The sequence below is a fragment of the Grampus griseus genome (genome assembly GCF_964374135.1).
Source record: "Grampus griseus genome assembly, chromosome: 14".
Lineage (NCBI taxonomy): Eukaryota > Metazoa > Chordata > Mammalia > Artiodactyla > Delphinidae > Grampus > Grampus griseus.
The window spans coordinates 16,706,418-16,719,547 of NC_139008.1; the positions used below are offsets into that span (position 1 = coordinate 16,706,418).

Consider the following 13,130-nt stretch of genomic DNA (forward strand, 5'->3'; position numbering starts at 1 on the left):
CTGCAACTAGAGAAAGCCCGCGCACAGCAATGAAGACCCAACGCAGCCAAAAATAAATAAATAAAAGTAAATAAATAAATAAAAAAGTCCCTCAAACTCACAAGTGCTAGAACTATTAAACAATAATTCATCACTCAACATGTCAGAGTTCAGCTGTCATTGCACAGCTGTCACCATGACTGCAGCATGGGAGCAACAGCCGTGCCTGGCACTGCTTGAACGTGGCCCCCCGTGTGCTGTCTAGTGTGCTAACATGTGCTGGTTGATGTAGGTGGGCTGGTGCAAGCCTGATTCAGCCTCTGTAATTAGTGCCAGTCCCAAGAAGTGCTCGTTGATCCACAGAAATGGCCCAAGTTCCTCAGTGTCCTCAAAAGCCCATTACCAAGTGGAGGCCCCTGGTAATATTACAGCTTGATACGTGATACATTTGAGTGTGGGCTTATTTTATTTATTTATTTTAAAAATAAATTTATTTTCGGCTGCATTGGGTCTTTGTTGCAGCGCACGGGCTCTAGGCGTGTGGGCTTCAGTAGTTGTGGCACATGGGCTCTAGAGCGCAGGCTCAGAAGTGTGGTGCACGGGCTTAGTTGCTCCACAGCATGTGAGATCTGCCCGGACCAGGGATTGAACCCGTGTCCCCTGCATTGGCAGGCGGATTCTTAACCACTGTACCACCAGCGAAGTCCCTGTGAGCTTGTTTCAAAATACAGTTTTAATAGTCAGCTCTCACTCTAGGGGCAGTGGAGAGGATATAGGGAAGGTGGGTGGGAAGAAGGAAATTAGGAGATGATTAAGAAATCAAAACTGCTCTTGGCTTCTGATCATGTCTAGGTAATTATTGCCAGTGAGGATTCGAGAGGGGCCTGCGAACGCTCACCTTGTTGCAGACTGGTTATGTGAAGGAGTGTTGACTCAAGTTCATTGCTGCACCTGATGTCCCCTCCTTCAGTGAGAGAAGAGGAAGTGGGTTTGGGGCTCCGTATGGAAAAGGGAGAGGATGAGCCTTAGGGGGCTTAGGGTCCCTCTCCTCTTATTCTCCGCCTGAGTGGTTCTGCTGAGAGTCTGGCTCTCTGTGGGCCTGAGCGTGGGAGGTACTGTCTCATTTTGAGTCCTTGCTCTGCTTGGCTCTTAGCTGCACCTTAATCTCTGTTGACTGCTCATGTGAGATTGAGAGTTGAGTGGATGTTTGGCTCCTGAAGTCCCTTCAGAAAGCCCCAGGAATCCATGCAGCAGTTTGACTACAGTTGCTCTGAATTAGAATATGGCTAACTATTCAGACATGGGGCAAATAACGTTGACGGATAGTCTATAGGGCACCCTAACCTTTCTGAATCTCTTCATTCTGCCTATTCAGTCAGAGCCAGGGGCTGTTAATTTGCTTTCAGTATGTTTCAAGAATTAAATTTTAAATTATTTGCTCTCTTTTCCTTAGCATAAATAATTGAAAATCGATAGCACGGTAGCATGAATTTATAGAGTATACTAAAACTTTGGGTTTTGAGTCAGCTGGGAAATTCCTTGCAGTTTTTCTGGCTTATATCATGTATTTGAAGAATGTTGAACCAAGATGTTTTGAGGAAGTAAATTACTATGGCTGTTGAATTGACCTGGAAGGAACTGAGGAACAGTAGAACTGAAAATACAGCTACTGATTTTTTTTTGTTTGTTTTTTTTCAAATTTCTTTGTTAGGCATCTGAAGAAGCCTCTCTCAGGGCACTGGAAAGTCTGATGACAGAGTTTTTCCACGACTGTACAACCAATGAAAGAAAACGTGAGATAGGTAAGTGAAATGTTGAGTAGTAAAGAGTCGTTTATAACGAAAAGGCCCCAATGGGGAGGAAGGAGTTGGTAGCCTTGATGTTGGCAGCCTGGTCAAGCCTGCATGTTTCCCCTTGAATTCTGGCTCCTTTTGCTCCAGTCCTGCTGGTTGGTGGCTGGTGAGGTCTACAAACCTAGCTGCAAGGGCTGTAGTCGGTAGAGCCCACTATAATCCATAGTGATGGATTTTCTTTCCTTTGGCCATGTGTGGAAACCCCTACCCCTGCTTTGCTCTTAATTTTAGCAATGTTAAACTTTTATAAGATGTCTGTGACTTAATTTAAAGAAAAAACTCGTGAAAGCATTAAAACAAACATGTTTTTGGTGTGTAGAGGTCTATCCTGAACCTCATCTAGTGCCCAGAGATCCTTTAACGGGTGTATCCTTTGGGGCCTTCTTGCTTTTTCCTTATTGCCACTGTTATCGCTCTCATTCTGCAAGTTTTGTTGAATAAAGGCTTCAAACAACAGAGAGATGTAGGTGTAATTTCAGGTCTTCTGGGAACCTTGGCACCTTCTAGAACCTCTTTTTGAATTTTATACTCACTGACATGCACAATATTCATTAAAGCATACTGTAAACTAGAAGGTTTATTTAAGTTGTGAGATCTCTGCTTCAGGGACATGCTGCACTAAAGTCCTAGAGTAATCTTTTTCTCTCTCTGAGTCCTCACTTAAGCCCTGAACTTGACGATGAAAAATCTTTTTCTTGATCCAGACCTCGAGGCTTTCCCCTGTGTGTCTGGCTGCTCTGTACTGACCTTCATTGCTTTCACTTCCTTGGAGGCTTTTTTCTGTGTCTCCGGGTCTCTGCAGAGCCATTTCTCTGTCGCACGTGGCTTCTCTAAGTCTTGTTAGCCAGCTCAGTGTTATGGCTGACTTCTGCCCTTGGGCCAAAGCTTGATTAGCGTTTGGATTTTCAGGTGGCTAGTAGACCTTTGGCTGCAGCCCATTTTCCCTTGCATCCTTTGAGTATCACATTAGCTTCCGGTGGATGTAGCTTCTTATCTCTTAATTTTAAATGTGGTGGTCTCTTGTGGGCCTGCCCTGTATATGCCTTCTTTTCTGAGGGACTGTGCTGTAGGGAACCAGAGAGTTTATAAACAGGGGATACTGATGGAAGCTGAGCCCAGTAGATGATCAGGCATCTGGCTTAGAAGATCCCCTCTGCTTGCTTCCCTAGATTCTCTCTTATTACTCAGTTGGGCTGACCCACCTCTTGCCCCCAGAGTGAGCCTCTTGTTACTTTTATGCTACCAAAGTACCTCATAGTAAAAGTATCAGTGGTGATTTTTACCAAAGGAGGTGAAGGATCTTTCCCTTATATCTAATTTCTCCATAGTCCTGTTTTAAGCTTATAATTGATATGCTTTTTGTTTTTCTCTTTAAGTTTTGGATTGCAAAGCTAATGTTGTTCACCTCAGTGTTCATGAATTAAAAGTGGAAGCTTTTTAACATTTTTATTCTAATCTGATTTTTTAAATAGTTTTAAATAACCAGATGCTACAGAAGTCTAATTTAAATGCCGGCTAAGGAGAATCCGGGGGTTTGGTAGTAGGCGTGTCTTAGTTCTTTTTGTACCTAGTCTCCATAGCTTTATTTGAGTGTGTGGGCTGGAACCACTTCTTGCTTCTTTTTTGATGTCTTAGGATAAACTAAAGTCTTTCCTAGCTAGGTGGGAGAAAGGAGGGAGACCTTTTATTATAGGGGCTCCACCCATCCTCCACCAAAAGTGCTCTAGAGATAGAGCTGTTAGCAGGGAGCCTCAAGAGACAGTCTGGTCATTTTTAAAAGTGGAGAAGGCTGAAACATCAAAGAGGAGCAGTGATTTGCTTGGGATCAGACTCAGTGAATTAGTGGCAAAGTCTAGAACAGAGTCCAGCGTTCCTCATTTCCAGCCAGAGATCACTTTCTGGTTGGACTTCACCTCTGGGAGTCATAGAAACTTTTGCTTAATTATAAGAACACATCATCAGCTTCCTTTATGGGATTTATAATGAGACTGCCTTGGTGCACTTAGCCTGCGTTGTAGGGCACTGGCAGAGCGGTGACTTTAGGGTTAGAACGGGCTGCAGTGCTTGCTGCTTTTCCAAGGGCTTCCTAGAATCTCTCAGGGTTGTTGCCTTTGTATTTTTACCCACTCTGTGTTATATTTTATGACCAGCGCAGCAGGTCAAGGTGACTAAGGGGCAGCATGTCCAGAAACACGGTGATAGACTCTTAATGCTTGCTGTTTGTCCAGCAGCCTCAGGAGGAAGAAAACCACTTCTAACTGATTTGAGGTGCCCAGGGTGGTTCCTGGCAACTCCCATGACTGCCGCTCTTGTTTGCCGACTCCTGGGTGATATTTTAAAATAAAACCAACTCAGATGAAGGGAGTTAGCCATCTTGAATTCTCTTGCATTTTTTCCAATCCTGCATTTATAAGATTAGTCTTAATTTTTTCTTTTCCTGCTTTTCTGGCCATCATTTTGTGTGTGTGTGTGTGTGTGTGTGTGTGTGTGTGTGTGTATAAGTGTGTAAGAACAGTGTTGAGTGAGTGGTGAGGAGATAACATATAGCTGTACCCCAGAGGAAGTAAGTTACCGGTTGGCCATCATTTGTAAGGTAAAAATGATACTCTTCTATCTGTCTGTCTACACATTAGATTAAGAATTTCAGCAGTGAAAGTTTCTCTACCTAAAATAGTGCCCATAAAAAAAAAAGGTGTCCGTAGCTAGGTTATTGTTATTTGGGTGTCAGCGTTCATGGTCACCTCAGAGTCAGAAAAATATTGTATGCTTTGTCCTTTCTATCTTGAAGAATCAGCTTGATTTTGTAGTTGGTTTTGATGTCATTACATTATGTAGAAGAGGTGTGTTTTAAAAAAAAAAAATAGTAAAACAGCCAGCCTTGTATTAATTTTGTGTATTTTCATAGCCTTCTCTTGTTGCTATTTAACTTTTCCAGAGGAACTTCTTAATAACTTTGCTCAGCAAATAGGAGCCTGGAGATTCTGCCTGTATTTTCTCTCCAGCACTAGGAATGACTATGTAATGATGTACAGTTTAACGGTTTTTGAGGTAAGTTGTCAGATACTTTTATACTATTCTGAAGAGTATTTCTTAGTCACATTGCCTTGTTATTGGCACTAGACTTGAGTTTTGATGTGTACATGGCTGGGAAATAGTGGTAACCCATCTCAGGGGCTTCTTCCCCATATACTGCCTTTGTCAAGATGTCAGGTTTTCCAGGGCACCTTTCCATCTTCAGCACCAAAAGGTAAGATAGGTGAGGTCGGGAGGTCGTTTGTGGTAACATGTAACTTTTCCTTCCATGTTATCATTTAAAAGAGAAAGATGATTAAAGAAAAACAGTTGGGAGGAGGGATGATACCCATTAAAAATCTTCATTTATTTCAACTCTCTTCCAATCATTGCCTTCCTGTGCACACTTTTTTCCAAAAAACCTAATTATAATCATATTGCTCATTTCATTTTGCATTCTGTTTTTTCCCCCCCACTTAACCTTTATATTATATTTCTATAAGTGGTTGTACCATTATTCACCAAGCCATTCTCTTATTCTTACATTAAAGTTGTTTCTGTCATTATTCTTTGGTGGAGACAATGGTGTTATAGAAAGTTTTTGCACCTACACCTTTTTGTTTCTGTTAAATTATGTAGCTGTTAAATTATGTTCCTAGGAATGGGATTATTGTATCATAAAATTTGAATATTTTATTATTCTCATTGCCAAATTGCTCCAAACCTTTGTTTAAAAGCAGAGTTTCTTGTTTGAGGGAGATAGCTACTGTTGGATGAAAACCAGTTTGTTTTGTGTATAGATTGTTAACTTACAAGATGTATACTTGTTTTTCAGAATCTGATCAATAAAATGTGGCTTGGGGTCCCATCTCAGGATAAGATGGAAATCCGTAGCTGCCTGCCCAAACTCCTCTTGGCTCACCACAAGACCTTACCTTACTTCATCCGGAACAAGCTCTGCAAAGTGATTGTTGACATTGGCCGTCAAGATTGGCCCATGTTCTACCATGACTTTTTTACTAACATTTTACAGGTAAGGAGATAACCTATGGAAACTTTATCTTGTAAGTAATTTGTTTGAAGAAGTGGTTATTTTCTTGTCTTGACGAGGATTTTTAAGATGAGCATTTTGGAACTGCAGTGGTGAGGTCATTGTGGGGTGGATTATCTCATTCACTTAACCTTGTGTTCCTGAGACGTGTTGTACCTTGGTGCAGTGGAGAAGGTGGGGGATGGGAACCCCAATCACTTTGTTAACTTCTTGTGAAATTTTGTCCAGCAAGTATTTGAAAGCCTGTTAGGTACCGTGCCAGGTGTTGGGTGCCAGGATGAGGCCTTTGATAGTTACAGTTTAGTGGGGAGAAAGCGATGGAAATAATAATTACCCAACAATATGTTAATGACTGTAGCGAAGTATTGTGCCAAGTGCAGTGAGGACACGGCATTTAGACTCAAGGAGCTGAGGTGTTTTCAGTGTTGCTGGTGATGAGGTGTGAGGTGGTGGCTTGAGTGGTAGAGTGAGAGGCTAGGCTGATGGACAGGGCCAGAGCAGGGAGGGCTTTGCGTTTGCAGGGGGCATCAGTGTTTAATTCATAGTCCTTACTCGAGAACTAATGAAAAGTTTGGAGAAGGGAGACAACGTGGCCACATGTTTATGTTGGAGTGACGACTTCGGCAGCAGTGTGGAGTCTGGATTGCAGAGGGGTGAGGCCGGAGCGAAGGAGGCCTGGAAGGCTGCTGCTGGAGAAGTCTGAGTGAGCCCAGGGGCCTGAGCCAAGCCGGGGCTTACCTGCTGGACAGCAGCGAGGCACGGAGGCGGCTTTGGGCAGGGACTAGGCTGTAGGGAGGAGGGAAGGAGGAAGCTAGAATGCCTTCCAAGTTCCTGGCTCAGATGGCAGATTTTCTAGGCCATCTGAGGAAATGGGGTTGGGTAGAAGATGGTGAATTCAGTTTGGCAGAAAATGCATTTAAGATTTGCGTGTTCCTTCTGTGCACGTCTGGTGAGACATTAGGAAATGTGGATCTGGGGTTCAGGATTTGGAAGTCATCAGGGAATAGGGGGGACCTAAAAGCCAAGAGGGCGATGCTTTTGTTCATTTGATTCCTGTGATAAAGTTGGAAATGTTTATATTATCGAGGCAGTCTGGGTATGTAGGAAATGGGTATTATGTACAGATTATAGAAATAAAATTCTTTGAAAATTGGTTATAGTCTTAGTGACGGCAGAATCTTCCAGAACAATACCCTTTTCTAATGTTCTGCTTGCTCTCCCTGCAAACCGTTTGAATGATGCAGCAATTTAAAAAATTCAGCATCCATATTGCTTCTTTTGGATCACCTCTCAAGGTGGCACAGAAGTTCTTCCTTCAATATTATTTTGTTTTGTATGGTGATTCATTTATCTAGAGATTTATTGAATTGTTATTGTAAAGGAGATTCATGCATTTATTCCATAAACTATTTGTTGAATACCAGCCATGTACTAATAACTAGGTATGTTGGGGGATATAGTAATGAACAAATAGCTGCCTTCATGGAGCTTATAATACCAAGGGGGAGGCATCAGTAAACAATAAGCAAATAAATTCTTTCAGGTAGGTATAAGTATTGTGAGAAAACTAAATCTAGGGTGAGGAGGAGTGAATATCAGAGGTGTTATTTAGATGGGACGATCATGGAAGCCTTTTCTGAGAAGCAGACTCTTGAGCGGAAACTGAGTGGAAGTGATGGAGTGAGCCATGTGGGCTTCGAGGGGAACAGTGTTGTAGGCAAAGGGAATAACAGTGGAAAGAACCCGAGGAATGGCAAGGAGGTGGGGAGCCTGCAGTGGTGGGTTAGGAGGCCAGAGACTTTGCTGGCTCTCTCTGACACGCTTCCTTTCACTCCAAGTTGAAAAGCAGTTGTGGTAAGTCTCCATGGCTCTCTGAGAGGGATCGAGGAAGTCCATGGAGATGGAAAGAACCAGGAAGGTGGGGGGTCTGAGTGGATTCCATCCTGGGTTGGTCAGTGGTGTGTCTTGTGTGAAGCAGCAGTGGAATGTGAGCCAGACAGAGAGCTGAGTCTTGTCGGCAACAGTGAGGAGAAGCCATGTTTTCGCCCAGCTGGGATCATTTCCTTCGGTGAAAAGCAGACATTTCTTGTCTGCCCATCAAGTATGATTAATGATGATAAATGAGAATTTGGAAGAGCATTTTTAGGTGAGGTGCTCATGGAGATTTCAGAAGGGTAGCTGTCTTCCTCTCTTGCCCACCACCTCCCGCTTTCCACCCTTCAGAAATGACTCCTTTCACCCCATGCAGCCTTCATGACTTTGAAACACCCCGTAGTGGAAGGGGCACTGGACTGGGAGGCAGTGGGTTTGGGGTCTGTGTCCATTTTTGTCACAGATCACCTTGATTTTAGTAACTCCTATGTGAGCCTCCATTTCCTTCTGTGTACAACGAGAGGATTGGACTAAGTGATCTTTAAAATTCTTTCCAGTTGTATTATTCCCCGCTTCTTATTCATGCATGAGAACCAGTCAGTGGCATGAAAGCCATGTCAAGAATGATTGGTGCTAAATTGCTGACATTTCTGATAATGATAATAAAATCTTTTCTTTAGGCATTGGTAAACAAGACCAAACTGGTTCTGGAATCAACTTCACAATTATATGATCTGTTGATTAAACCATCTGAAAGGTTTTTTTTGGCTTAGTTCCATTATGGCCTGCGGTCTGGGGTGCATAGCCTTTTTTTTTTTAATTCTGTAACATTTGGCCTGGGGCATCTGTGCAGTTTATGCCATAATTATGATGACTGTCATACCAGGCAAAGAGGAGTTGATTTGGGGCCCCAGAAAGATACCTACAATTCTGTGTGTTGGTATAGCCTTTCTAGGCCACTGGAGAAGGAGTCATTGAAGTGAGAACCGACCCCTGTTCTCCCCACCTCCCCCAGCCGCCTGCACTAGCACATACATCACACCTTTCTAGAGTCTGTTCTTCAGAGTCCTGGAATCTGCTGAGCTGGACTTCTGGTCACATTGTGCCTGGGGCCAGATACTTAAGGGGCAAGCATCGAAAAGAAGCATAGAAAGAATTTTGATGTTTCTTCTCTGATTGGCTGGTATGATAAAAATTTCTGAAGCTAACACTAAGCACCTGAAATTGATTTACAACCTGAAGGTGCTTATTCTGTATTAAAATAAATTGCAGAGATTACCTATGTCATGAGCTTTAATTATGTATGTGAAGATGGTGAAAGGAAGCACTCTTTTAATAAAAAGCTTTCTGGAAACAAAGCTAGTGAGAAGGAAAATTACACATTTTATCAGGCTGTTCTTTCAAGTAAAGAATAATTTTCAGCCAGCTTCTTGTCTGACTCTTCCCTTCTCCCAAATGATGAGAGAAAGGAGGACCTTTAAGATACATTTTCCATACTCTAGGGATTTTTTATTTCTGGAGAGCACAGAAGCATTTCATATGTACAGGAAAGTATTGCCCAGTGGACTATTTGGTAATGAGTCATTCCCAGCTGAGAGAGTAAGAATGAGGTCTTGGGGGAAAATAGAGACAAAAGGGGTGGAAGAGAAAGAAGGAAATGAAAGGGGAGAAGTAATAGAAATCTTTTAAAATACAGATTGATAATCCAAAGGTGTGAGTGAAAAGGGATGCTTATAAAGTTCTATTCACGTTATCATGTAAAGAAAAATTGTTAGAGGAGGGATTTCCTGTTTCTCCCCTACTGCATTATCTGAATTTTAAGTCGATGTTAGAAATAGCCCGAACTTGTAGCAAATGAAGAGAAAACTTGTGGAGGATGTACTTGAAGTGTTAGCTGATTTAATAGAGAGCATTTTCAACACACTATTGCTTGCTGCTGAGGGCAGTTGAATTTCTCTTTAAGTTCTCAATATTGAGTCCTGCTCTTCGGGGATGTGCTTTTGCTTGGTCTGCAATGGGAAGAGTTGTTTTCAAGGACAGGAAAGTGCCCTGTGTTTTTTGAAGTGGAGAATATCCTTTCTATCTGGGTGTAGTTCCTGACCTCCTCTTCCCTAAGGCTTATATTTTATAGATTGAGTAAATAAAAAACTTATTTTTATCAGGGAATGAACTACATTTAAAGTTAACTATGATTAAAGAAAATGGTCAAGTTTTTCAATTTGTTTGCTCTTTCATAGATTGTAGCATATAACCCAGTAGGATTTTAATGGTACCTTGATTACTTTTACCGTTTCTGGAAACTAAAAAATAAATGCTTTGAATATATTGAAATTGATAAGAAAGGTATAAGTAGTGTTATGCTGTTGAAAGTGTACCTTTTTTTGTCTCTTGTTTAAGGAAACTTTCCTATGGCATAGTGGATATTGCAGGTGATAGAAAAAGTACCTTAATTTGCTACGTAGGTATTTGCAAAGTCCACCGTATCAGTATCATAGTTTAATGACGTGTATGTGTGTTTCTGCTCTGCCACATGTTTAATCTTGAACTCTTATGAAGCATTCAAAGCTTGGAACTGTAAACTTGATTTAACACCTGAATGTTGGAAAGATATCACAAATTGGTTTACACATACCTTAATCACTAATATAGTAACCTGGGCAGAGTAACCAAGGCTCTGTTGGGAGTATGGACATGTATAAAAATTGTCATGTTAGGTGTAAAAGAGCATTGCTTTCTTGTTGTTTTTAAGTTCATGGTGTTATTTAGAATTCTGTCTTTAAAATAAGATGAGAATATATTTTGAATGGTTAAAAAGGTACATAAGTGTACTCAGTCATTTTTCTAAAGGTTTGATTTATGTAGCCTGTTCATGTAAGATTAAACACACAGAGGTACAGTTGACATTCTGTATCCACAGGATTTGAACCCTCCTGTATGAGGGCTGACCACACGACACCATTGAATATAAGGGACTTGAGCATCCTTGGATTTTGGTATTCACGGGGGTCCTGGGAACCCCCCCCCCACCACGGATACTGAGGGACGACTGTACTTCATAGGTTCACCATTTGTCGTCTTCTTTGTACCTTAATTAGCCAGGCACTCTGCTCAGAAACTTACTTTTTCCTGGCAGTTGATCCAGTCCCCTGTGACAACTCCCCTCGGGCTGATCATGTTGAAGACAACTTCAGAAGAGCTGGCTTGTCCCCGTGAGGACCTCAGCGTGGCTCGGAAGGAGGAGTTGCGAAAGCTGCTGCTGGAACAGGTGCAGACAGTGCTTGGGCTACTGACAGGTGAGCAGCTGGGTGGCACCAGAAGGCAGAGGCCTGCCTGCAGATGCCCGGAGTGCAGGCCCTGGCACTCAGAATTTTTGAGCAGTTGCCTTAGCTGTTACTGAGACCGAACGTAAAAACACAAAGAATGTGGTGCCGTATTCCCAGCACCTAGCCCAGTATCTAGCACACGGTAGGGTCTCAAAAAATGCTTGTAATTTATTTTCCTTTTAAAGTCTTTATTTTGTCGTCACTATAGCCATGATTAATGTGGTATAGACAGGGTCATAGGAATGTGATTGAAATGCTGATTACTGCATTCTGAGTAAGGTGGGTGGCAGGCACTTTATTTAAGATGATTTGAATTTAAATCAGGAGAAGTTGGAGGAGGAGGAGGAAGATGTGAACATTTCGAATTCTGAGTAAGGAAGTGAGACCAGGTGTGGAGTCAGCACCCTGTGCGCCAGGTTGTAGTTGTATATAGCGTTTGCTTCATCATCTGGTCTGTTGTGTTAGAGCCTCGTGACTATGAGTGAAGAGTAAGAATAAACAGAAAGCAAACTGCAGAATGAGACAGGAGGGTAGGAAGAGAACGGAGCCCCTGTGTCTCGAGGGAGACAGGGCAAGGGCCGTGCCCGCTGTGCTGTCAGTGGAGCTGCTGGTTCTGGGCGGTGTTGGGCCACAAGGCTGAGCCGCGCGCTGGAGGGAATGTTGTAGGGACCAGAAGGGTTTCTGTCTCCAGCTCTTCTACTCAGGCTGCTTCTTGGATATCTAGGGACTTTTTTTTTTTTTTTTTTCCTGCATGTGTTACAAAAGCAGTCGTCATGAGGTGGGCACTTAAAATTGGTTATAAGAGTGTTTTGATTAAAAGTAAACTTGTCATTTACCACCCCCCCATCCTCCCCCAAATCCCTAGGGGAAACCCAAACCTCAGAGCATTTATTCATTCAAAGCATATTCATTGACATCCACAATTAGATGTTAAATTTCTGGAGTTAGGGACCATGTCTGATATCTCTGTGTCCCACTTTTGCAGACACTAAAATTTTTTGAATTGAGATATAATTCACATATCATAAAATCTACCATTTTAAAGTGTAGCAGCTCAGTGGTTTTTAATATAGTCACAAGGTTGTGCTACTATCACATTGTCTAATTCCAGAACATTTTCATCACCCCAACCTCTGGCAACCATTAGTGTATTATCTGTCTCTGGTTTTTCCTATTTGGACTTTTCATAAAAATAGAATCATAGAATATGTGACCTTTTGTGTCTAGCTTCTTTTGCTTAACATGATATTTTCAGTGTTTTCCATGTTATAATATTAAATATTTTGAGAACAGAATATTTTTAAAAGCTTTTATGATCATCTTATGTACCAGGTTCTGTAAGGAGATATAAAGAGGAATAAAACATAATCCCTGCCCTCTAGTAAGGTATACTCTAGTACGGGAGAAAGACAATGTGTTAAGAGTTATGGTAGAGGTATGTTTTATGTGCAGGCAAAACTGAGCAGGGAAAACTTCCTGGAGGAGGTGACAGCTGAGTGGAATTCTGAGAGACAGACAGGTAGCAGTTAGTTAGTCTGGTGAAAGGTCAAGTTGGATTGGAAGGGGGAGAGCAGTTCAGAGGTTAAGAAGGAGAACACATGAGAAAGGAACAGCTACTAAATAGTGCAGTGTGATGAAGCCTGCGTGTGGGGTGGGGGTGAGGCCGGACAGGGAGAGCAGAGGCCAGATGCTGAGATTGTGCGGATGGTACTGTTGACTGGTGAGGAGCATGAGAATATTAGTGGCAGGTTTGTGGGGGAAGATAAATTGAGTTTGGAATATCCAAGTGGTGGTGTCCAGAAAAAGCAGTTAGACATAGAGACAGTTGTTTAAATACTGATTCTTGATCAAATATATCAATACATTGTTTTTCTAAATCTGATTTTTATATGTTAGGTTTTATTTCTCTCTTAAACTCAGTTTCTCCTTTCTTGGTAGGTATCTTGGAGACTGTCTGGGACAAACACAGCGTGACTGCTGCCACCCCACCACCATCCCCAACCTCAGGAGAAAGTGGTATGGTCTGCACCACACATTGTG

The 13,130-nt window shown here is 42.1% G+C and overlaps 1 protein-coding gene across 2 annotated transcripts in view; it reads left to right on the forward strand.

Moving 5' to 3' along the window:
* XPO6 (exportin 6) overlaps positions 1 to 13,130 on the forward strand; it is a 106,111-nt gene that overhangs the window by 32,311 nt on the left and 60,670 nt on the right. For both annotated transcript variants that reach the window (XM_082670128.1, XM_082670129.1), the window contains exons 2-6: positions 1,691 to 1,781; positions 4,768 to 4,880; positions 5,680 to 5,877; positions 10,901 to 11,060; positions 13,029 to 13,106. In XM_082670128.1, the coding sequence (XP_082526254.1) occupies positions 1,691 to 1,781; positions 4,768 to 4,880; positions 5,680 to 5,877; positions 10,901 to 11,060; positions 13,029 to 13,106 (640 nt within the window). The remainder of the gene's footprint in view (positions 1 to 1,690; positions 1,782 to 4,767; positions 4,881 to 5,679; positions 5,878 to 10,900; positions 11,061 to 13,028; positions 13,107 to 13,130) is intronic.